Source organism: Oryctolagus cuniculus, chromosome 2, assembly GCF_964237555.1.
Source record: "Oryctolagus cuniculus chromosome 2, mOryCun1.1, whole genome shotgun sequence".
NCBI classification, from domain to species: Eukaryota; Metazoa; Chordata; class Mammalia; order Lagomorpha; family Leporidae; genus Oryctolagus; species Oryctolagus cuniculus.
Window position 1 is genome coordinate 177,121,744 of NC_091433.1, and position 25,931 is coordinate 177,147,674.

Here is a 25,931-nt window from a genome sequence, read left to right on the forward strand (position 1 = left end):
GTGAGCTCCTGGCACCTGGCTCTGGCCGGGCCGGGCCCTGCCAGTCGTGGGCATCTGGGGAGGGAATATGTGGATAGAAGATCTCTGTCTGTCTCTGTCTCTCTGCTCTGGCTTTCAAATAAATACAAAAAATAAACATTATAAAAACCTTCTTACCTTCAATTTGGTGAAGACTTACTAGATGTGACACCAAAAGCATAAGAGACAAGAGGACAAATACATAAACTTGAGTTCATCAAGATGACAGGCTTTTGTGCTCAGAGGACACCACCGAGAAAATGGAATGACTACCCATAGAATGCCAGGACATACTTTAAATCATGCATCTTGTGACTTCCACCTCGAATGTATAAAGAATTCTTACTACTTGGGGCCAGTGTTGTGACATAGTGGGTAAAGCTGCTGCCTGCGGCACCAGCATCCCGTAAGGGTGCCAGTTTGTGTCCTGGCTGCTCCACTTCCATTCCAGCTCCCTGCTAATGGCCTGGGAAAATAGTGGAAGGTGGCCCAAGTCCTTGGGCTGCTGCACCCACGTGGGGGACCTAGAGGGAGTTCCAGGCTCCTGGCTTTGGCCTGGCCCAGCCCAGCTATTGTGACCATTTGGGGAGTGAAGCAGCACATGGAAGATCCCTGTCCCCCTCCTTGACTGTGCCTTTCAAATAAATAAAATGTCTTTAAAAATAATCAGAACCCTGGGACACACCTCCCTTTTCTTGCGTGCACTGTGGAATGAGCAGAATTGAGAGATCCCCGTGAACACTGGTAGGAGATAGTTCCCCTTCCTGCTGCCAGGGCTTGCAAAGGCAGCTCAGATGCAGTAAAAAACTCCTGTCGGGGTCAGAGCTAAAGTGACCTGAAAGAGCGAGGATACTTCATTGGCAGCAGATTTTGCAAGGAGAACAAAGCTGGGTTTACAGACCAGAGTTATTTTAGGCTTTGTTCCATCTGCTATGACTGTGTATCCAGTACCGACACCTTGACCTTGCTTCCTGATGTCCGAGGTCTGCGTTGGAAGTCGGAGGCTTGGGGCTTGCAGGCTGTAAGGCTTGCTGCCTTCTGAGTGACAGACTCGGTTCCTCTGCATCTGAGCCTCTCCGCCACACGGCGCCTGGGCTCCAGGGGCAAGCATCCTGAGAGGGCGAGAGCAGGGACGAGCTGGCCTGCCTTCTGTCCTCTCTCCACAAGGCATGCCCTGGCCCGTTTCTGCATCCTGCTCAGGGAGCGCTGTGGGAAGTCCTCCCCAGATCTCCACAGGGAGGGGCAGCATGCTGCCACAGTGCTGGAGTGGATGCTGTCAGCTGGTCCTGGCCCCCCATTTCTCGGATGACAGCGGGCTCAGAGGAGGTGGCTTGGTTACAGTCGTGTTCCGTGGCTGGTGGCCAGGCTGGGGCTGGGGTTCAGCTGCTGCGCCTCCCTGGGCCTGTGGGTCGTTCACTGAAGATGTGAGTGTTCCTGCCCTTAGAGTTTCCTTAGGCTAGCGATGGGAGGGTGGAGGCAGAGCCGCTGGCAGAGCCTGGCTCGTAGTGGGCACACAGCTGGTTTCCAAACCTGCCTCCATCGTTGTGCTGTCAGAGGAAGGCTAGCTCACCTCTTGTGTGCTGCTGGACACCCAGGGACGGAGCTGCTTCCTAGTGTCTAGAGATCAACTGGCGAGTCCAGGTGAAAACTTTTATTTGCCCGTTTTTCAGGTGCTCAGAATTTTGATGTCATCCGACTGTCAACGTACAGGACAGCTTGCAAGTTACGATTTGTACAGAAACGATGCAACCGTAAGTCACCGCCGCTCATGTCTGTGATAGATGGATATAGCCGTCAAGGTTATAAAATAAGAAATGTTAGTGCCTGTTCATCACAGTATAATGTTAGTTGAATTGTTTTTTGTCTTTATCAGACCATAAGCTCTGTAATGGACAGGACTTGTCATTTAACTCCTGTGTTCCTCAAAATGTGTCACAAAATTAAGGTAATTAGTTTTGAGGCTGGCATGATATTAATGTTCTTTAGAAGAGAGAATTCATTTCTTCTTGTCTCTTTTATTAAAGTTGTATTTTATATAAAATTCATCCAATTTGTCAGCATTTGGAGGAAAACGTTAATACTGTGATAAGAATTTCTTGGCTAACTTAACATGAATTAACCTTTTTGGGTAATTGCTACCACATAGGCTATGAAATAAATGGAGTGTACTTGTAAATAAGTGCACATGTGGGGCCAACGCTGTGACATAGTGGGTAAAGCCACTGCTTGTGACGTCAGCACCCCATATGGGCACTGGTTCGAGTCCCTGATGCTCTACTTATGATCCAGCTCCCTGCTGTTGGCCTGGGAAAGCAGTGGAAGATGGTCTTAAGACCCTTGCACCCACGTGGGAGATCCGGAGGAAGCTCCTGGCTCCTGGCTTTGGCCTGGTCCAGCCCTGGCCGTGGCATCCATTTGGGGAGTGAACACACGGATGGAAAATCTCTCTCTTTATCTGTAAATCTATCTTTCAAATAAATTAATTAATTTAAAAAATACATATGTATGTGTATGTATATTTTTTAAAATTTAATTTTTTCATTTTGAAAGTCACAGTTACAGAGAGAGAGGGAGAGAGAAAGATCATCCATCCTCTGGCTCACTTCCCAGATGTCTGCAGTGGCCAGCTCTTATCCAGACCAAAGCCAGGAGCCAGGACCTTTGTCTGGGTCTCCTATATGGGTGCAGGGGTCCAAACACTGGGGCCATTTTCTGTTACTTTTCCCAGGCCGTTATCAGTGAACAGGGTCAGACGTGGAGCATCTTGAACCAGCACCCATGTGGGGCACTGATGTTGCAGATAGTGGTTTTATCCACTGCGTCACTACACTGGCAGCCTTAAGTATTTATTTATTTTTTTTAGACTTATTTTATTTATTTGAAAGACAGAGTTACAACTGAGAGAGGTAGAGACAGAGAGAGAGGTCTTCCATCCACTGGTTTTCCCTAGTGACCAGTGATGTTGAGCACTTTTTTTCACGCGCTTTGTTGACCATCTTTACCTCTTCTTTGGAGAAATGTGCGTTTAAATCATGTTTTCATATTTAAAATGATTATTTGTCTTTGTTGTTATAAGAGTTTTTATATATTCTGTACCTTAGACCTTTAGCAATGCATGAGACATGCAAATCTTTGCCTTTGCATAGAGGTTTTTAATTGGAGGAAGCGGTAGCTTATCTGGTTTTTCTTGGTTGATTCTGCCTTGGATATCTTGTTCCTCATCTTGAGGGGAGCTCTCAGCCTTTCCACATTAAGCATGGTGTTCACTGTGGGTTTCCTGTAGATGTCCTTTATCGGGCTGAGGAAGCTTCCTGTTTTTTTTTTTTTTTTTTTTTTTTAATTATTTCATTTATTTATTTGAAATAGAGAGTTACAGAGAGAATGAGGAGACAGAGAAAGGTGTCTTCCATCTGCTCGTTCACTCCCCAAATGGCCTCAGTGGCTGGAGCTGTGCTCATCTGAAGCCAGGAGCCAGGAGCTTCTTCTGAATCTCCCATGTGGGTGCAGGACCCCAAGGACTTGGACCATCTTCAACTGCTTTCCCAGGCCATAGCAGAGAGCTGGATTGGAAGTGGAGCAGCCAGGACATGAACCATATGGGGTGCCAGTGCCGCAGGTGGAGGTTTAGCCTACTACGCCATAGTGCTGGCCCCTCCACTTAGTTTTGGTTTGTTGTGTCTTTATTATGTAATAGGATTGGATTTTGCCAAATGCCTTCTCTGTCTGTGGAGATGATTGTGTGGTTCCCCCAACCCTGCCTTTTCTTTTTCTGTTAAGAATTGCATCGGCTTTCTTTGGGTCAGAAATTACAGTTTTCTGCTTTCGTCCTGGCTTGAATTCAGCTGTCACTCTATTGTTCTTTCAAGGAAGTGTTGTTTTTTTTCTTTTTGAGCATTGTTTTATTTTCTCCTGGATCCTCAGTACACTAAAGGAGGTGTTTTTATGTTTCTGCTGGGATTTTTAGTTATTTTCAAGGAGAGAGTAGGTCCTGGTACCCAGCATACCTTATTATTGCAAATGGACAAAAAATCAGCTTTTTAAGTAATGGGGAAAAGAGCAAAACATGAGTTTACTTTTGGCTTAAGTTGTTCGCAGCTGTGAGTAGTCCGCACGCCGTGTTAGTGTCCTATTTGATTGGATTTCTCGTTCCTTAGGGCCACAGGGAATAAAGTTTGAGAGGTAAAACATCTGCTGGGATCACTGGGCCCCAGTAATCAAATAGGGTGATGCAGGGTACTACAGCAAATTACTGACAAGGCTGGAAGTTCTCCTGAGTGGTTCTTGGTGCTTCTGCCCCCAGGTTACCTGCTGTTAGGAGTAGCTTGGGGCTCTGCAGAGACCTGAGACACCAGTCTCTTAAATGTGAAGTCTGCACAAAGAAGTCAGGCCTGGATCCTCCCGTCACCTGGCACAGACCGTTTCCCCTGTTGCTGGCTCTGGAGTCTGTCTGCTTTCTACGTAGGACTAGCTGGTGAGTCTAAGCTGTGAAAGCCCACTGACAACCCATCTGCCCTGTGTTTCAGTCCACCTCGTTGATATCTGGAACATGATTGAAGCCTTCCGAGACAACGGCCTTAATACCCTGGACCACACAGCTGAGACCAGTGTGTCCCGCCTGGAAACCGTCATCTCCTCCATCTACTACCAGCTGAACAAGCGCCTTCCCTCCACCCACCAGATCAGCGTGGAGCAGTCCATCAGCCTCCTCCTCAACTTCATGATCGCAGCATACGACAGGCTAGTACCTTCCGCGCTTACTTCACTTTGCGAACACCGTCCCTTGACCATTCTTCTGTGCTGCTCTGCTCAGGGTTATCAGCTTAGAATCAGTGAGGAGGGAAGTACTCGTGTGAGTCTTTTGTCAAGACTGCTCAGCAGTGACTCACTGGCCTGGGAGAAGTCCCAGGAAAAGCTGTGAAATAGAGAACCATGCATGTGAGATACTGTGTTTGGCAAAGTCACAGCAGCTCAGTACTTGGGTGGCTGTTCTCTGTTCCATGAGGTGAATCCGGGTCATGAAGGTGATTACAGGGCTCTCTAGTTGACTTTTGAGGCTAACCTTTTCCACTCTGTAGCTCACATCTCTTTGGAACCTAGGATCTTATTTTCTTTTTATGTTTGTGTAGGAACCTATTTTAAATATCTTTTATTTAATTTTTTAAAAAATTTTTATTATTTTTTTGACAGGCAGAGTTAGACAGTGAGAGAGAGAAAGAGAGAAAGGTCTTCCTTTTCCGTTGATTCACCCCCCCCAACGGCCGCTGCGGCCGGCACGCTGCGGCTGGCGTACCGCACTGATCCGAAGCCAGGAGCCAGGTGCTTCTCCTGGTCTCCCATGTGGGTGCAGGGCCCAAAGACTTGGGCCATCCTCCACTGCCTTCCCGGGCCACAGCAGAAAGCTGGACTGGAAGAGGAGCAACCAGGACAGAATCCGGCACCCCGACTGGGACTAGAACCTGGGGTGCCGGCGCCACAGGCGGAGGATTAGCCTGGTGAGCCACGGCGCCAGCCTAAGTATCTTTAATGCATGAATGTTGTCTGATAGACCTTACAACATCAGAAGAAAACTTGTAAAGTGTACCCCAAGTTAAAATGGGAAAGATTTGCTATGTGTGTAACCATGGAGATTTAAGCAGTGGGCATTACAGAAAACAAGAATGAAATCATGAAGAATGGAAGCATAGCTGTTACTGATTGTGTTCCAGGAACCAAGAGTTCATATTTTCTAATTAAAAGCATTTTTTTTTTTTTTTTGACAGGCAGAGTGGACAGTGAGAGAGAGAGAGACAGAGAGAAAGGTCTTCCTTTGCCATTGGTTCACCCTCCAATGGCTGCCATGGCCGGTGTGCTGCAGCCGGCACACCGCGCTGACCCGATGGCAGGAGCCAGGTACTTCTGGTCTCCCATGGGATGCAGGGCCCAAGTACTTGGGCCATCCTCCACTGCACTCCCTGGCCACAGCAGAGAGCTGGCCTGGAAGAAGAGGGGCAACCGGGACAGAATCCGGTGCCCCGACTGGGACTAGAACCTGGTGTGCCAGCGCCGCAAGGCGGAGGATTAGCCTGGTGAGCCGCGGCGCCGGCAAAAGCATTTTTTTTACTGCTTATTTGAAAGTCAGAGAGACAGAGAGAAGTCTTCTATCTGCTTGTTCACTTCCCAAATGCCTTCCATAGCTAGGGCTGGACCAGGCTGAAGCCAGAACTCAATCCAGATCTCCCACTTGGATGACAAGGACCCAATACTTGAGCTGTCACCTGCTGCCACCCAAGGTGTGCGTTAGCAGGAGCTGGAATTGGAAACTGATCTGGGACTCGAACCCAGGTACTCTGATATAGGATGTGCATGTTCCACGCGGCACCTTCACAGCTTTGCACAGCCCCGCCCTGAGAGTCCCTATTTCTGACTGCTGCTGTGCTACTGACCATGTGATTTGGAGGGTTTGATTTTCTCTGCCTCATTTCTCCTCTCTACACCTCCTCTGAATTCATATATTTGTAAAATACCGTTAGTTATACTTTATAACAGTGAGGATTCTGTGACTTAGTGATAACATTATGGATGTGTCAAAGCCAAGTCACAATTTAAGCATTCACTACATTTTTTATTCGAGAGTATTTATTTGGTTGAAAGAGTTACAGAGAGAGGAAGAGAGGGGGAGAGAGAGAGAGAGAGAGGGAGAGAGAAATTCTTCCATCCACTGGTTCACTCTCCAGATGGCTGCCATGGCTGGGATTGAGCCAGGCCAAAGCTGGGAGCCAAAAGCTTCTTCCAGATCTCACATGTCAGTGGCAGGGTCCCAAACAGTTGGGCCATCTTCCTGTGCTTTTCCTAGGCCATTAGCAGGGAGCTGAATTGGAAGTGGAGCAGCTGGGATATCAGCTGGTGCCCATATGGGATGCTGGCATTGCAGATGGCGGCTTTACCTGCTATTAAGAAATTTGGATTTTTTTTTTTTTTTTTTTTTTGACAGGCAGAGTGGACAGTGAGAGAGAGAGAGAAAGGTCTTCCTTTGCCGTTGGTTCACCCTCCAATGGCCGCCACGGCCGGTGTGCTGCGCTGATCCGATGGCAGGAGCCAGGTACTTATCCTGGTCTCCCATGGGGTGCAGGGCACAAGTACTTGGGCCATCCTCCACTGCACTCCCGGGCCACAGCAGAGAGCTGACCTGGAAGAGGGGCAACCGGGACAGAATCCGGCGCCCCGACCGGGACTAGAACCTGGTGTGCCGGTGCCACAAGGCAGAGGATTAGCCTAGTGAGCCGCGGCACCGGCCAAGAAATTTGGATTTTTAAAATAAGAGTATATAAGAGACTTAAATTCCCAGAATTCTAATGCCAATTTTTAGTAGTTGAGGTTAATAAGTCTGTAAGGCCAACTATACTAAAGACTGGCCTTTTTGATCCAAAATTTAGAGTAAAAAATTATTATTCTATGGTGAACAAACGATACCTTGTCTTCATGATGCTGACCCCGGCATCTTACCACACAACTTAATTCAAAAACAGATTTTTAAAAAAGATCTATTTTATTTATTTGAAAGGCAGAGTGATAGCAAAAGATCTTCCAGCTGCTGGTTCACTCCCCAAATGGCCACAACGGCTAGGGTTTGGCCAGACTGTAGCCAGGAGCTTCTTCCAGTCTCGCACATGGATGTGGAGGACCAAGCCTGCGGGCCATCCTCCACTGCTTTCCCAGGAGTATCAGAAGGGAGCTTGATTGAAAGTGGAGCAGCTGGGACTTCATCCAGCACCCACCGCAGGTGGAGGCTTAACCTGCTACGCCACAGCACCGGCCCCATCTACTTATTTATTTTAATTTTGCCTTTCATCCTTTGTATTTCATAATTCCTCAAGGTTAAAATTTGAATGCAAAAATTATTTAACCTTACCTTCCCTCACTTCCAAATTGCCAGTTTTTTTTTCCAGAGATTTCTTTTTATTTTAATAATTACAAAATATAACAGCCAGGAACAAATGGGATCTAAGGCTTTATTCTCTAAGTGGGTATTTTCTTAGAATCAAGTTTCTTTTCTTTTTTTAAAGATGTATTTATTTATTTGAAAGGCAGAGTTAGAGGCAGAGGAAGAGAGAGAGAGGTCTTCCATCCACTGGTTTACTCCCCAGATGGCTGCAACAGCCAGAACTGGGCTGATCTGAAGCCAGGAGTCAGGAGCTTCTCCCGGTCTCCCAGGCAGGTGCAGGGGTCCAAGGACTTGGGCCATCTTCCACTGCTCTCCCAGGCTATAGCAGAGAGCTGGATCAGAAGAGGAGCAGCTGGGACTCGAACTGGCGCCCATATGGGTTGGCAGCACTGCAGGCATCGGCTTTACCCAGTGTGCCACAGCGCTGGCCCCACAATTCAAGTTCCTTAATCCTGAGAGTTTTAAATACTTTGCATTTTGACAGTGGAAATGATTGGAAAGTCTAGAAACCAACGTGTGGGACCTCAGCCCCAAAGCATGGTGGAAATGTGCTGCCAACCTCGTTCTCCCTTCCCTTTGGTGTGCTGCTGCAGCCATGTTGTAGTCATGTGATCTGCACCACATTGTGGAGACAGCACCCCAGCCAACAGAGCAGGGTACCCAGTCTGTTCTCCGCACTTGAGCTGAGTCCATGCTGTACGGCTCTGTTTCTAACCTCTGTTGGTTCTATGCCTTCAGTTGTGGGGACTGGGGAGCCTGCAAAGGATGGGCTCCTGCGACTGAGGAACCCTGAGCCAGCATAGCCTCAGTCTTCCTCGACTCAGAGCTCTGCTGCATTTCTTCATGCTGGTTTTGGCTTTGTCGTCGTCTTTTATCAGCTTCATTCGTAGCCTAACTTAAAAAAAAAAATGCCTCTCTTAACAGCTGCTAAGTGCTTCCTATTGCAAGTGCAGGTAGGCAGAGAGAGTTGGCTTCTCTCAACACCAGACTGAAGCGCCTGAGCCTTCCCTCGCATCTGTGCACTCGGGCCGGGCATGCTTAGGTGTTACGCTCTGCAGCTCCAGCAGATCATGGCTCTGCCCGTGGAGCAGAGGGACACTCAGTTCTCACACTGCCCGTGCGTGTCGTTGTCGTGGGGCGTGGACTCCACAAGAGACAGCCACCGTGGTCTGAGCTTCAGGCAGTGCAGGGTCGACTTCTGGTTCCTTCTGTTAGATGGCCTCACTGTGCACCCAGGTCCTTAAACTTGAAACTTGAGAATCATTTATTACCCTTCCTTCCCTTCTGCAGGAGACCATTTTTTTTTTTTTTTTAAATAAGACCTAGCTTGTTTTGAACTGCTGTTATAAACTTTTCAAATGCTATTCCTGACAGGGCATTCTTCTTGGATAGCTATTGTTTTCTGCTTTTCATTCCCTAAGAAAGGAAAATGTTCTGTAATGAGTTCCTGAGAAATTTGTTTTGCAGTTTCTAACTATTGACTCATATTTATTCCTTTTTTTGTTTTTCATTAATTTCTGTTTTAAAAATGTGTCTGTGATTCAGAAGTATAATGTAATTCCACCTTAAACATGGAACAGACTTTATGAAAAGTAACATATCTAGTGAAACTGGGTTTGGATAAACTTACAAATACTCCAGTATTGAACATGACATTGAAAGGCCCCAGATGTAACAACGTTGACATACAGATGCTCCCCGACTTAGGGCTTAGCTCCTGAAACTGCACTGTAAGTCGGAAACGCATTGAGTACTCCCAGGCTCCCTCACTCCCAGCTCAGCAGCACCATGCCCCAGAGGGCTGGTTGTTGCCCTGTGTGACTATGTCTGGCTGGGAGCTGCGGTTGCGGGTGCATATCACCAGCCCAGCAAAAGATCATAGTTTGGAGTTTTAAGTATGATTTCTGCTGTATGATTACCACTGTAAAGCCTGGAAGTTCTAAGTCAACCCACTGCAATCTGGGGACCATGGTACCTAATTCATGATGGGTTTATGTGAGTAAAGGTCCCTGTGTAATTTGGAAACATGGCTAGCAGCCTCTTGGAAATCTGGTTTGAGCATTTACACTTGGATACATTTCAGAGATTCCAGAGTTTCCCCTCACTAGTGAATGTTTAAAATGAAGCAAAACTAAACTAGTCCATTTTCTTTTTTTTAAAAAAAGATGTATTTATTTATTTGAAAGATGGAGTTACAGAGAGGCAGAGGCAGAGAGAGAGGTCTTCCATCTGTTAGTTCACTCCCCAAATGGCCACAACAGCTGGAGCTGGGCTGATCCAAAGCCAGGGCCCAGGAGCTTCTTCCGGGCCTCCTATGTGGGTGCAGGACCCAAGGACTTGGGCCATCTTTAATGCTTTCCTAGACTATAACTTTCCTAGGCTGAATTGGAAGTGGAGCAGCTGGGACTCAAACTGGTGCCCATATGGGATGCCAGCACTGCAGGAGGTGGCTTTACCCACCACAGCACCAGCCCCAAGTCCATTTTCCTTTTTTTTTTTTTTTTTAAGATTTATTTATTAAAAAAAAAAAGATTCATTTATTAATTTGAAAGTCAGAGTTACAGAGAGAGAGAGAGAGAGAGAGGGAGGTCTTCCATCTGCTGGTTCACTCCCTAAATGGCCACAACTGCCGGAGCTATGTTGATCAGGAGCCAGGAGCCAGGAGCCAGGAGCTTCTTCCAGGTCTCTCACATGCATGGATGCAGGGGCCCAAGGGCTTGGGCCTTCTACTGCTTTCCCAGGCCATAGCAGAGAGCTGGATTGGAAGTGCAGTAGCCGGGACACAAACGCGCTCATATGGGATGCTGGCACTGTAGGCGGTGGCTTTACCCGCTACGGCACAGCGCTGGCCCAAGTCCATTTTCTTTTCTTTTCTTTTCTTTTCTTTTCTTTTCTTTTCTTTTCTTTTCTTTTCTTTTCTTTTCTTTTCTTTTTTCTTTTCTTTTCTTTTCTTTTCTTTTCTTTTCTTTTCTTTTCTTTTCTTTTCTTTTCTTTTCTTTTCTTTTCTTTTCTTCCTTCCTTCCTTCCTTCCTTCCTTCCTTCCTTCCTTCCTTTCCTTCCTTCCTTCCTTCCTTCCTTCCTTCCTTCCTTCCTTCCTTCCTTCTTTCCTTCTTTCCTTCTTTCCTCCTTCTTTCCTCCTTCTTTCCTTCTTCCTTTCCTTCTTCCTTTCCTTCTTCCTTTCCTTCTTTCCTTCCTTCTTTCCTTCCTTCTTTCCTTCCTTCTTTCCTTCCTTCCTTCCTTCCTTCCTTCCTTCCTTCCTTCCTTCCTTCCTTCCTTCCTTTCTTTCTTTCTTTCAAGATTCTATTTATTTCAGAGGTAGAGTTACAGACAGTGAGAGAGAGAAACAGAGAGAAAGGTCTTCCTTCCGTTGGTTCACCCCCCAATGGCTGCTACGGTTGGAACTATGACGATCAGAAGCCAGGAGCCAGGTGCTTCCTCCTGGTGTCCCATGCGGGTTCAGGAGCCCAAGCACTTGAGCCATCTTCCACTGCCCTCCGGGGCCACAGCAGAGAGAGCTGGACTGGTAGAGGAGCAGCCGGGACTAGAACCCGGTGCCCATATGGGATGCCAGCACCTCAGGCGGAGGATTAGCCAAGTGAGCCACGGTGCTGGCCCCCAAGCCCAAGTCCATTTTCAATAAAAGCAAATGTATTCCTTAACTTGAGATTGCTCAGTTTATTATGGAATGGACATTGGTGAAAAAAAGATACTTAACTGACAGTCTTCCTCATTAGCGATTTTAGAAAAACTGTAGCATCCTGGGATTCTGGGGACACAAACATTTGTGAGTATACAGCATTTACTTATCTCCCTGTTTGTTCGTAGAAGAATTCAAGATGACTAAGAAAAAAGTCAGCGAGATAAATTAGAGAACCAGTGCTAAGTGGGGAAAAGTTCTGGAATAGCAGCACAGAAACCCTGAGAAGGAGGATCTGATCAGGCCCTCTCAGGAAGGTTCCGGGAGATGTGGAGAGTGAGCCAGGGGTTCTGGGTCTTTTACAGTAGTGACAGTCTAAGGCGGAGCCCAGTGTGCAGTGGAGGGAAGAGCTGCCCTGAGAGGAGGAAGAGGGAGGTTGAGCCCAGACCTGCACTGTGTCCCTGCCCTTGTCTGTGTGATGCCCCAGCTCTGCTACCATGGCCGCAGGTGAATGAGTAAACTTGAACTCATTGCTTATTCACTGCTGATTTTGTAGCTTTTCTCCCAAGAGAGGTCATTGTGCTTATTTCCAAACGCCAGTCTTCCTGACTTCAAGATAATGCAGATCTGCAAAGGCCATTACCTATAACTAATATTTCAGAATTTGTTGGTTTATTCTTTTGTACTAATTTTGTATTCTTTTTATAATTTTTTTTTTTTTTGACAGGCAGAGTGGACATTGAGAGAGAAAGACAGAGAGAAAGGTCTTCCTTTTGCCCTTGGTTCACCCTCCAATGGCTGCCACGGCCTGCGTGCTGCGGCTGGCGCACCGCACTGATCCGAAGCCAGGAGCCAGGTGCTTCTCCTGGTCTCCCATGCGGGTGCAGGGCCCAAGTACTTGGGCCATCCTCCACTGCACTCCCTGGCCACAGCAGAGAGCTGGCCTGGAAGAGGGGCAACTGGGACAGAATCCGGCGCCTCGACCGGGACTAGAACCCGGTGTGCCGGCGCCGCTAGGTGGAGGATTAGCGTATTGAGCCGCGGCGCCGGCTTCTTTTTATAATTTTTTAAGAGCAGGAGGAATACTTCTTCTATGTTTGTTCCTTTTTTTTTTTTTTTTTTTTTTTTTTAAGATTTATTTATTTGAAAGAGTTACAAAGAGAGAGAATAGGCAGAGAGAGAAAGAGGTGTCTTTCATCCACTGGTTCACCCCTAGTTGGCTGCAATGGCTGAGCTGTGGCTGAGCTGTGCCGATCCGAAGCCAGGAACTTCTTCCGGGTCTCCCACATGGGTGCAGGGGCCCAAGGACTTGGGCCATCTTGTACTGCTTTCCCAGGCCATAGCAGAGAGCTGGATGGGAACTGGAGCAGCTGGGACTTGAACCGGCACCCATAAGGGATGCCAGCACTGCAGGCAGCTTTACTGGCTTCACCACAGCGCCAGCCTAGAGTTTGTTGCTTTTGTCTCAGCTTTTATTCCCCTTCCCTCCCCCCGAAATTGAGAATTAGTCTAGAAACTCCTCCCTCTGGCGGCCCCACTCCACACGAATCTGGTGAAGACACCGTTTCCCTCCTGTAACTTCCCACCTTGGAAACCTCAGAGGCTTCCTTTGGTTTTTGAATGAAGCGCCCACCCCCTTTCTGCCTGGGAATACCCAGTCTCCTTGCCTCATGCAGATCTTTCTTACCCACTCTGTGGCTTCCCTTATTGTCACCAACCTCATGTTCATTCCTTTCATGCCTTTAGTTCTTGTCCTTTCAGTTGCACATAAAATGTTTTCAGCTGCGTCCTAAGTGCACAGATTACAGAAGTCCCCAAGAGCAGGGGTCGTACTTGTCAGAAGTCCCTGAGAGCAGGGGTCGTACTTGTCAGAAGTCCCTGAGAGCAGGGGTTGCATTCGACTTCATTTGGTTCCTCCATGAGTACAGCGCTGGACTCCCAACACGTGTGTACGGGGTTGAAATGAAACGCAGCCGACATTCTGATTGCGATAAAGTTGAATAATGTTCTGAGTTGATTTTGCTTGATGAGGCTGTTTGACATTTGCCAAGTGGAGTCTTGAGTTGCAGTTGATTACTGCATAATCCTTTCACTGCAGAGTTTCATCAGTTAGTATTAATTGGGAAAATAGGAGTTTTTGAAAATCAAAGAGGAATACTCTTATTACTGTTAGCAACGTGGTAATTGGACTGGTAACATTGTCTCTGAAGCAGAAATCCATCTTCATGGAAGAAATACTCATTTGTGTTTGGCGGCATTCACGATTGTTTGCAGAAAATGTAGCAGTGGCTTGCTTTTGTAAGTTAAAAAGTGCTCCCTGAGGTCTTGTTTTCAAAAGTATTAATTTGAATAGCAAACTCTTCTTAGGAGACACTGCAGAGCTAGAAGGATCATCCAAATTAGGTTAGTTTAAATGTCAGAAAATAGGCAGTTTGAGACTTTGTTAAAGCTGAGATGAGCAGTTTCCTGTGTCTGCAGGGGCTTCAGGAGGTACCTGCGTGTTGAAACATGGCAGCGTTTGCTCCTGGTGACTCACCGTCTGCTTAGCTTGGCACGGAGCCCTGAATGGTGTTTTCTTGGCATCGGATTCTAAGAACTCTTTTGGAAGTCATGTGCAGACTTTACTGTCAGACTGTAAACTGATCGGGCTGCGGGCATGGGTCACGCAGAGGAGTCTGAGAAAGCTGAACCTCGCTCCGCTCGGAAGGAGAGGGTGCTCCCAGGGGGTCTACTGGGTGGTGTCAAAATAAGTTCCATTCTCCTGCCATCCTGGACAAATATTCTCATTTGTCCTCTCATTGTAGTCTTTGGGTTAATAATCACTGTTAGTCACCTTCTTAGCTGTTGACCTCTTCATCAACTCTGCAGCTGTGACGGGCTAGATTTTCAAAGCAGTTATTACATTGTTTGTGATAAATCAAGGATAGCTGTCTTCCAAATCATATTTGCAAGGAATTGGTTCTGGTATGACCTTGGACTCTACACAGGAAGTGATAGCCGCACAAATGTTGGCGAGGCTATGGAGGCTATGGGGAGTGCGGCCAGGGCAGCCCGGGCAGCCACCCAGCCGGTTTTAAGTGTAGCTTGACCTGAGCGAGCAGGGAGATTTCAGATGTGGGAGGGATGAAGAGTGAGTTCTTCCACGGGAAGGAGTCCAGCTAGGGGCTGGACAGACAGGTGTTCTCTCAGTGATGCTGCCCCAAGGGAGAAGCCTTGAATGGTAAGAAGGACACTTTCTGGGGATACTTACAGGAAGTTGCAGTTAGGCTGAAGGTGCCAAGAAGAGTGTTCAGGACAAAGGAGGCGCAGCCGCAGTGTGGCTGCACAGCAGCTGGTGGAGAGGAGGGCTGAGTGCTGCTCTGTTTGAAGTCTGGAAGGGAGAGGAGCAGCAGGATTTCCCGAAGTGAGGATTTCGAAACTGCCACTTCAGTAATGATATTGGATGAATATTTCTTTGTGCCAAGTTAGATTTAGATTTTTGGAAGAAGTATTTTAAAACATGTGTGACTGGCTTTAAATATACCATTTTGCCAATTTTTTTTTTCATTTACATTAATATTTCCTTCTGAAGAGTGAATAAATCTTTAAAAAATTTTCTGAGCCGGCGCCGCGGCTCACTAGGCTAATCCTCCGCCTAGCGGCGCCGGCACACCAGGTTCTAGTCCCAGTCGGGGCGCCGGATTCTGTCCCGGTTGCCCTTCTTCCAGGCCAGCTCTCTGCTGTGGCCAGGGAGTGCAGTGGAGGATGGCCCAGGTGCTTGGGCTCTGCACCCCATGGGAGACCAGGAAAAGCACCTGGCTCCTGGCTCCTGCCATCGGATCAGCGCGGTGTGCCGGCCGCAGTGCGCCGGCCGCGGCAGCCATTGGAGGGTGAACCAACGGCAAAGGAAGACCTTTCTCTCTGTCTCTCTCTCTCACTGTCCACTCTGCCTGTCAAAAAAAAATAAAAAAAAAATAAAAAAAATTTCAAAATACATTTGTTTCAGAGAGAGATGGACAGGCAGAGAGGGCTCCCGTCCACTGGTTCACTCCTCAAATGCCTGCAAAGGCCAGTGCTGGGCCAGGAACTCCATCCCACGTGGATGGCAGGACTCTGAGCCGTGCTGCCCCCTAGGGTGTGCTTTAGCCTGAAGCTGTCATTGGGAGTTGCGCCAGGCCTTAAACTCAGACAGGAATATGAATGTGGGTGCATTTGAATAAACCTGTTGGAAGTTCAAACTGTGAACCCCAAGCTGTAAAATGATGGTAGGCTTTGTAAATAGGAAAGATTAAACAATCAAAACCTGAGCCTGTTTGCAGGAGAATTACACATACTAAGCTTCTTCCTTTTTTTTTTTTTTTTTTTTTTTTAATTTTATTTATTTGAAAGGGAGAGTTACAGAGGGAGTGAGAGAGAGTGAGCGTCTGTCCACTGCTTCACTCACCAAATGGCCCAAACGGCCAGAGCTGGCCCAGGTCGAAACCAGGAACCAGGAGCTTCAGAGACCTTTGGAATTTCCTGATGAGGCACCTTTGGTGGGCTCTGGGATACCTTTAAAAAGGGGCAGAGTTACCAGGGGGAACCAACAGAGTGATGAGGGGTCTTAGCTGCAACCCTGGACTCGGGGAGTGGCACCGACCACTAATGGCCAGTGACTTGATCAGTCATGCCTCCGTAGTGAGGCTGTCTCCTTGCATTGGATCACAGAGGACTCTGATCAGTTTAGGAAGCACTGACATTTGAACAATGTTGAGTTGATATTCCATTTTATGAACATGGTATGTTGCTGTAAGTCTTTGACTTTTTTTTATCAGTATTTTGTAGTTTTAAGCATATAGATTTTGAACATATTTTTCTAAAAATTGTTTTAAATATTTATTTCTTTGAAAGTCAGAGTTACACAGAGAGAGGAAAGGCAGAAAGAGAGAGAGAGATCGATCTTCCATCTGATGGTTCACTCCCCAGTTGGCTGCAACGACCGGAGCTGCGCTGATCCGAAGCCAGGAGCCAGGAGCTCCCCCCAGCCCTGGGTCTCCCACGTGGTTGCAGGGGCCCAAAGAGTTGGGCCATCTTCAACTGCTTTCCCACACTATAGCAGAGAGCTGGATAAGAAGTGGAGCAGCCAGGTCTCCAACCACTGCCCATGTGGGATGCTGGCACTCCAGGCCAGGGTGTTAACCTGTTGCACCACAGCGCTGGTCCCTAAGTATTTCATATTTTTATATTATTGAATTTTCACTTGTCTTTTTGTTAATTTAGAGGCATAAAATTGAATTTTGTATGTTGACTTATATTCTGCAACATGGGCTGAACTCTCCTACTTTTTTTTAAGATTTTATTAATTATTTATTTATTTGAGAGTCATAGACGGAGAGAAGGAGAGGAGAGAAGGAGAGAAGGAGAGAGAGAGAGAGGGAGAGAGAAGAGAGGTCTTCCATCTGCTGATTTACTCCCCAAATGCCCACAACAGCCGGAGCTGAGCCAGTCCAAAGCCGGAGCCAGGAAATTCTTCCAGGTCTCCTATCTGGGTACAGGGGCCCAAACACTTGGGCCATCTTCCACTGCTTTTCCAGACCATAAGCAGAGAGTCGGATTAGGAAAAGGAGCAGCTGGGACTGAACCAGCTGGGATGCTAGTGCCACAGGTGGAGGCTTAGCCTACTATGCCACAGCACCGGTCCCTAAACTCACCTATTACACTGTTTTTATTAGGTTCTGTAGCTTCTTTGTTGGTGATGGTGACTTACTGGGATTTTCTAAATAGTTGGTTATATTATCTGGATAGACACAATTATATTTCTTCACTGAGAACCTGTGTAATTTGGTCTCTTTTCTTGCCTTGTCTCACCAGCTGAGTACTGCAGTGTGGTGTTGAGTAGAAATGGTGTGGGCAGTCCTAGACTATCTTGATCTTAGGAGACAAGCACTCAGTCTTTCATGTTTTAGGATGATGTTAGCTGTTGTACATATGTGTGTACGAGGCAGAGAGACAAAGAAAGGGCTTACTTCCACTGGATCCCCAAATTCCCACAGTGGTCTCCAGCTGGGCTGAAACCAGGCACCAGGAACCCAGTCCAAGCCTTCCATGTGGGTGGCAAAGACCCCACTACTTGAGCTGTCTCCTGCTACCTCCCAGAGTCTGCATTAGCAGGATGCTGGAGCTGGGAGCAGAGCCAGGCACTCTGGTGTGGGATGGCGCATCCACCAGGTGCAGCGCCTGCCCCAGTTGTCGCTACATTTAAAGATGTCCGTCATCAGACTGAGGAAGTTTCCTTCTTTCAGAGTTTTCTGAGGGTGTCAAGGATCAGTGTTGGATTTCGTCCTCTGCATTTATTCACATAATCATTTTTTTCCTCTTTGTAATCAGTTGAAATGGTGAATTATATTGATAGATTTTCAAATGTCAGATTGATTTTTCATTTCTGGGAGAAGCCTCCCTGGGGTGTGATTTATTTATTTATTTTTAAGTTGAAAATAAGAGAAACACAGAGACAGTGAGAGATAAAAGATCTTCCGTCAGATGGTTTACTTCCTAAATGCAGGCTGAAGCCAGGAGTCAGAACTGCATCCGTGTGGACGGCAAGGGACCCCAGCACTTGAGCCATCACCTGGCCTCCCAGAGTGTGCCTTAGCCGGAAGCTGCCATCAGAGCTGGGATTTGAACCTAGGCACTCCATTACGGAACATTGGCTTCCCAAGTGGGCTTATTTTGTTTTGTTTTGTTTTGTTTTTGGACAGGCAGAGTTAGTGAGAAAGAGAAAGGTCTTCCTTCCGTTGGTTCGCCCCCCAAATGCGCTGCGCCAATCCAAAGCCAGGAGTCCCATGCAGGTGCCAGGCCCAAGCACTTGGGCCGTCCTCCACTGCCTTCCTGGGCCACAGCAGAGAGCTGGACTGGAAGAGGAGCAGCCAGGACAGAATCCGGCGCCCCGACTGGAACCCCGGGGTGCTGGCACCGCAGGCCGAGATTAGCCTAGTGAGCCGTGGCGCCCAAGTGGGGTCTTAACCACTGCATCAAACACCCACCCCACCCTGTGGATTGTGATTTTTGTCCTTTCTGTTTGTTGCCACATTGGATTTGCTCGTGTCTAGCTGAAGATTTTTGTGACTGCATTTATGAAGAATATCAATTTGCTTTCTTCTATTGTAATGTCTTTATGGTTTTGGTTTCAGAATGATGCTAGCTTTGTAAAACTGGCTGGGTGGCGTTCCTTCCGTTTTCCTTACCTGCAGTAGTCAGTGTAGAATGCAGATGTTTCTTTTCCAGATGTGTAGGTTTCAGCCATACGGCCTTCCTAACAAGAGCGTTTTTTTTGTTTTTGTTTTTTTTTTTTAATTTTTAAAGGCTTTAAAATACAGATATGGGGGCCTATTCAGGGGTCTCTTTCTTCTTGAAGCAACCTCCACGTTGTTGAACTTACGGACATAAAGAGTTGTTGTCAATATGTCTGCAGTGTCTGTAGAGCCTGTGAGAATGGTGATTCTGTCTTCTCTCTCTCCTGTCTTATTCAGGCCAGCTGGAGATCTGTCAATATTATTGATTCATCCACAGAACCAGCTTTTGGTTTCATTGATTTTTCTCTGTTGTTTTTCTGTATTCAAGTTCGTTGATTTTTTTGTTTGTTTCTGCTTGCTTATTTTTTTTTTCTTGTTTGGGTTTAATTTGCCATTGTTTTCTTTAGGATCTTAAGTTGGGTGTTCAGATTATTGACTCAAGGCCCTTTTCTAGTATAAACATTTTAAATATTTATAAAATGAAAAATGCCTACTTTTTTTTTTTTTTTTTTTTTTTAGAAAAAGGATTTATTTATTTTATTTGAATGTTAGAGTTACAGAGGAGGGAGAGGCAGAAGCAGAAAGAAGGTCTTCCATCTGCTGGTTCACTCCCCAAATGGCTGCAACAGCCGGAGCTGGGCCGATCTGAAGCCAGGAGCAAGAGTTTCTTCTGGGTCTCCTATGCCTGTGTAGGGGCCCACACACCTGGGCCATTTTCCACTGCTTTCCCAGGCACATTAGCAGGGAGCTGGATCAGAAGTGGAGCAGCTAGGACTTGGATCGGCGCCCATATAGGATGCCGGTGTTGCAGGCAGCGGCTTTACCTGCTGTGATACCAGCTCTTCTGCCTGCTCTAGCCAAGTCATTCCAGACACATTTGGTCTCATTTGCAAAATAATTCCTTTATGTTAGAGTCAGAACCAGCAGTAATCGCTTTAAAACTCAGTGGGTTCCTGAAAGAAGGCATTCTTTCTCAAAGTATTTCCTAAGGACCTCTGTGTTGCCACTACAAAATGTTCAGGTTCTTATGCCACTGGTTTGATGTTTACACACAAGTGGCTGTGTGTGTGTGTGTGTGTGTGTGTGTGTGTGTAAAGAATCTCAATAAATCAACAAATCTTTGTAGCTGTAGTATAAGCCTATGACATATTTTCTTTGTCAGTCTCTCAGAATAGCTTGAAAGAGAGGGTTTGAAATATCTTTGCTAAGAGAATGATGAAATGTGGTGTATCTGTGTAACAGCATACTGCATAGCAGAATGAACTAAGATTTGTAACAGCAGGGTAGATCTTGCAGATTCTGAGGTGGGCAAAGGATCAGATGCAGAATAGCCCACTGCAAGATTCCATTTGTGAGTTCGGGAATGGCAGGTTATGAGGTTAGAGGTGAGGACAGAGGCTTCCAGGACCGGGGGAGGTGGTTTAGGGCACAGGTAGCTTGTGGTGCTGGAGATGTGTCTTGATGTGAGTACGATTCTGTGAGCGTCTTTACTGTGTGACCAGCTCATTGACTGTCACACTTAGGAGTTACGCACTTTGCTATTCAATATACTTTATAGTTTTGTTTTTAAAGATTTATTTATTTATTTGAAAGAGTTAGAGAGGAAGAGGAAGAGTGAGCAACCTTCCATCCACTGATTCACTCCCCAAATGGCCAGACTGAAGCCAGTAGCCAGGAGCTCCATCTGGGTCTCCCACATAGGTGGCAGGGGCCCGAGCACTTAGGCTGTCTTCCTTTGCTTTTCCCAGGCAATGAGCAGGGAACTGGATTGGAAGTGGGGCAGCTGGGACTTGAACTGGTGTCCGTATGGGATGCTGGCATCCCAGGCAGCGGCTTACATCACAGCCTGGCCCCTCCTCAGTATACTTCAAAGAGAAGTTAAAACAGCACACTACACAGAATTAACCAAAAGTGTAGTCATTGGTTGTGGTTAAAGCTTAACATTTCATAAGACCAGAGAGATGACTTTTTTCTGGCACAAACACTTGCTCTCTCTCAAAAGTGATTTATTTTAACATTATTTAATTGGGGGAAATGCTGATGAATATTACACTGTAAAATAAGGGGAAATAAAATATATGTAGTCAAACTATTTTTAAAGAACTCTTCTTGGGGGCTAGTGTTGTGGCCTAATGGGTTTAGCTGCTGCCTGCAGCACTGGTGCCCACATGGGAGGATGGCCCAAGGTCCTTGGGCCCCTGCAACCTGGTGGGAGACCTGGATGGAGCTCCTGGCTTCGAACTGACCCAGTCCTGGCTGCTGGGGCCATTTGGGGAGTGAATCAGCATATTAAAGATCTCTCAATCTTTATCTTTTCCTCTCTCTCTTTCCCAAATAAAATAAATCTTTGAAAAAAAAAAAAAAAAAGAAAAACTCTTCTAAGACTTCACACTGTTTTAGATTAAGGACAGTCTCTGGAGAGAGTCATTGATTCAAGTAACAAGAAACTCATTGTAGTTTTCATTTGTATTTCTGTCATTATTAATGGAGGTCAGTGCCTTTCGGTGTGCTCAGCAGTCATTTGTGTTTCTTCGTGTTGCTCACTTGCCTGTTGGGTCTTTACTGATCAGATTGGCTTCTGGGGCCAGGGCTTCTCCATGCCAGCTGGGCTTTGAGTCACCGGAGGAGCTGTTGCCTTAGGAGTGCCAGGACCCCCCAGCCCGATGGTTAGGGTCTGTGGGGGTTGGGCCTGGGCCTCAGCGTCTTTGTTATCTTCCTTTTGCATACATTTTACTATGGCAACGTGTGTGGAATCTAAGAAGCTTTTGACCTTATATTTCCCCTTCAGTATTTTCTCCTTAAACCAGCAGCCTCGTCCACTAATGATAACCCACTGTCCCAGGATTCCTTTCTTAAAAGCTGTTTTTATCAAGAAGTATAAATCACATACAGAAAAAAAAAATGAAAGCAAGCACAGCTGAATGAGCTGTTGTAAAGCAGCCACCCATATAAGCCCTGCAGAGGGCAGGAGCCCCCCTGCGGGCAGCACCCGGGAGCCCTGTGTGGCCGTTCTGGTCACCAGCATGCTCTTCCCCAGGGATCAACAGACGCGTCTCATGGAAATCTCTTTCAGGGTTAATTTTTCATTTGCCTTGTGGGAAATCTGTAGCCATTTTGAGCAAGTTTACTTTAAAACTATCGTTAGCTTTCCAGCAGGTCTCTGCTCTCCTGTTTGCAAGCGCTTCCTCCTCATTCTCACTCTGCTGGTCAGCAGGCGTGATTCCCCCCAACAAGTCAAGAAGGTATTTTCCAGGACAGGTGTGTAGATGTTCTGTTAGGACGTCTACGGTCCAGCTCTGGCTCCTGACCCCAGCTTCCTGATAGTGCAGACCCTGGGAGGCAGTGCCGATGGCTCAGGAGAATGAGTTCTTGCTACCCCCGTGGGAGACTGGGCTGAGCTCCAGGCCTTGTTCCAATCCTGCCTTTGCAGGCATTTGGGCAGTGAACCGTCAGGTGGCGACTTTCTCTGTCTCTCTCTCTGCTTGTGCCTCTGCTTTTCAAATAAATAAAAAACTTTCATATGTTTTATTGTGTTTTTACTGGACACATAAAAACTGCCTATTTATGGGACACACTGTTCTGATAGATGGATGCAGTGTGCAATGATCAAATCAGGGTAATTTGCACATCTGTTGCCTTAAACACTTATCACCCTTCCGTGTTGGGAATACTCAAAAATCTTCTAGGTATCTTGAAATATACAATAAATTACTGCTACCTATAGTCCCTCCACTGCACTGTAGAGCACTAGAACTTTACCTTCCCACCTGGATGTAGTTCTATCCCCATTAACCAACACGCCTGCCCGCCCACCCGCCCTCCCAGCCTCTGATCACCGCTGTTCTCCACATCTCCGTCTGGGAACACGCAGCATTTGCCTTTCTGTGCTTGTCTTACTCCACATAGCCTGATGTCCTCTAGATTTGTCTGTGTTGTCGCAAATGACAGGATTTCATTCTTTTTGAATGACTGAATAGTATTCCGTGTGTATGCATTGCAGATTTTCTTTGTCCACTCCTCTGTCAGTGGGTGGAGTCCCTGTCTTGGCTCGTGTGCTGCAGTCCAGGTACCCCTTGGGCAGACTGGCTTCCTTCCCTGTGGGATATGTACCCAGCAGTGGGCTTGCTGGGCCTTATGGGAGTTTAGTTTTCAGGGAATCCTCAGGCTGTTCCGTAGTGGCTGTGCTCACCCACGCGTTCCTCGGCTGCCTGTGAGTTCCCTTCCTCCTCATCCTTGCCAGCATTTTTTTTTTTGTCTTTCTGATGCCAGCTGTTCTGATGAGGTCAGGTGATGCCTTGCTTTGATTTGCACTTGTTGGGTCATTAGAGATATTGAGCATTTTTTCAGATACTTGCTGAGCGTTTGTGTATCTTTTTTGAGAAGTGTCTTTTTGAGGTCTTTTGCCCATTTTAGAATCAGATTATTTGTGGCTTTTCGCTCTTGAGTTCCTTCTGTGTTCTGGAAGTAACCCCTTGTCAGACGGAGAGTTTGCCAGTATTTTCTCCTGTCCTGCGGCTGTCTCTCCACTCCAGTGCTCGTTTCCTTGGCTGTGCAGAAGCAGCTTAGTTTGATGTAGTTGCATCACCAGGCGTTCTGTGTCACACCCTGGACGTAAGCAGTTTTCTTGCTTCAACTTTTTGGGCCACTTTACCATGTGATAGAAACCACCCAGACCTGGCTCACGAGGACATCTGGGCACAGGCACTGTTGCTTATGTCCCGAGCATGCTGGACAGCGGGCTGTGGCCGCTGCCTTGGGAACCCGTGGGACCTGGGACGTAGCTGCAGCCACGCAGCCGGCCTCAGCAGGTGGGTCCTTCTGGAGTCCCTGCTGCTCTGCCTTCCCTGTTTCCTGTTGAGTCCTAGAGCGAGTGCGCTGTGTTAGTGGAGCTTGTGTCCTATGCCCATGTCCTCTGGGAAAGCAAATAGGTTTTTCTCTCTTTTATAGAGCAAAGTGAACGTGTCCCATAAGAGAGGTGTGTCTAAATGTAAGCTCAGCATTTGGGTGCTTGGTGTTAAAAACAAGAAAGTCCACTCTAAAAAGTCTGTGTCAGTCTTAGAAATACATTCCTTTTAAATGTATTCGTGATCTTGTAGATATTGAGCTCCCTCGTGTGATGGAGAATCATGTAGCTAAAAACTCCACCCTTGTTTTAGCCAGTTGCAGGGATCCCTATTTTGTTTTGTTTTTAAAAAAAAAAATTTTTTTTTTTTTGACAGGCAGAGTGGACAGTGAGAGAGAGAGACAGAGAGAAAGGTCTTCCTTTGCCGTTGGTTCACCCTTCAGTAGCCGCTGCGGCCGGCGCATAGCACTAATCCAAAGCCAGGAGCCAGGTACTTCTCCTGGTCTCCCATGGGGTGCAGGGCCCAAGCACTTGGGCCATCCTCCATTGCACTCCCTGGCCACAGCAGAGAGCTGGTCTGGAAGAGGGGCAAGCGGGACAGAATCCGGCGCCCCGACCAGGAGTAGAACCCGGTGTGCCGGCGCCGCTAGGTGGAGGATTAGCCTAGTGAGCCGCAGCGCCGGCCCCTATTTTGTTTTACGAGTGAACTCAACGAGGTGTGGTGACTCAGCATCCTGCTGTCACAAACGCTGGCACTTCCTGGCACTGCTTTTACCAAGAACCTTCTGGCTTATGGACCATTAGCCTTTTTTCCAGTGTGATCTTTCTGCGTGCAGGGAAGGTTTGGAGAGTGGCAGACGCTCTAAGACCAAGAGCGGATGTGACTAGCACACCGGCTTTGACACCACACTGACAAGAGTGGATGTGACTGGCACACCGGCTTTGACACCACACTGACAAGAGTGGATGTGACTGGCACACCGGCTTTGACACCACACTGACAAGAGTGGATGTGACTGGCACACCGACTTTGACACCACACTGACGGAGCTTTCGTGGGGCAGAGGTTCTTCGCTCTGGGTCACCATGAAACTTTGTGAGCACAGGCTCTCTGCGGACTCACTGTGATAACTAAGTTAACAAGCGGCCGTGAGCCGGGCATGGCTGGCTGGGGCCGAGCGCCTTGGCTCCGCGAGTGGCGTGTAGCACCACTGTGGGGGAGGTCTTTGGGTTCTAGTGTAGCTCATCCATCTAGTCCCAGACCAAGCATTGATGTTACCATCCCACCCCGCTAACTTTCCTCCTGCTGCTAGTGGGAGCGTCTGAGAGACAGATGTAATGGAGCGCTTAGGATAAGCACACAGAAGCAAGAGGCTGTCACGGAGAAGGGGCCACTGTGCCGTCTTCATGGCCTAGCACCTAGCGGTTAGGCACCTAACTGTTGCCGTGCTACCCTGATTCAAGGACGTGTGTCTGAGTTACAGTCAAACCCAGTGACCCTTCGGGTTTGAGTGCCTCCACACACCTGTGCTGTGGATGGATTGGGTTTAGTTGATGGGAAGTTTTTTTCGGGCTCATCCATTTGCCCTCTGCTTACATGACCCATATCAGTTACCTTATAGACTCCTTCCCAAACTCATTTCCAGATAATGTAGGGTAACTTTAGCATTCATCACCTAGCACAGACAAAGCCTTAATTCTGCAAAATAAATAAATAAATAAATAAATAAAAATAATTAAACAAAAAAGCCAGGGTTTCTAAATGTGGTAAAAATCGTTTCCCACGAGACGGGCAGGAATCAATTTACTGGTTGCTGAATATTTAGTGATACACTTGATTGCTTTTGTGGTTCCAGATAGCAATTATTTCTAATATAATTTATTTTGCAGTGAGGGCCGAGGCAAGTTGACGGTATTTTCAGTTAAAGCTATGTTAGCAACCATGTGTGGTGGAAAAATGCTGGACAAATTGCGATGTAAGTATTTCCATATTATTTGAAAATCCTTATTTTCAAATTAGGCCTTTTAAACAACTGTACGTGAATGCTTTCAAAATTTTGGATGGTGCTTTATGGAGCTTTCTCGTTTTCCTGTCTCCACATCACTCACTCTGCCACCACTCACTCACTATGTGAATTACGCCACCTACTGTTCAGATGAGAAAGTTAAAAGATTTAATTCAGTGTTTGCGTAAGTGAGAAAATTGAAACTATTCAAAATGGTAATTTTGGCATTTTAAAAATTCTTAAAAACATATTCCAT

At 47.0% G+C, this 25,931-nt stretch overlaps 1 protein-coding gene across 20 annotated transcripts in view; it reads left to right on the forward strand.

The window, feature by feature from the left end:
• DTNB (dystrobrevin beta) overlaps positions 1-25,931 on the forward strand; it is a 252,848-nt gene that overhangs the window by 35,273 nt on the left and 191,644 nt on the right. For 19 of the 20 annotated variants that reach the window (XR_007918316.2, XR_007918317.2, XM_051843156.2 and 16 more), the window contains exons 3-5: positions 1,689-1,769; positions 4,542-4,755; positions 25,560-25,645. Coding sequence is in view for 17 of the 20 variants with exons in the window: in XM_051843156.2 (XP_051699116.1) it covers positions 1,689-1,769; positions 4,542-4,755; positions 25,560-25,645 (381 nt within the window). In the remaining 3 variants the exon portion in view is untranslated. The remainder of the gene's footprint in view (positions 1-1,688; positions 1,770-4,541; positions 4,756-25,559; positions 25,646-25,931) is intronic. The other variant, XM_070069346.1, reaches the window with a different exon arrangement.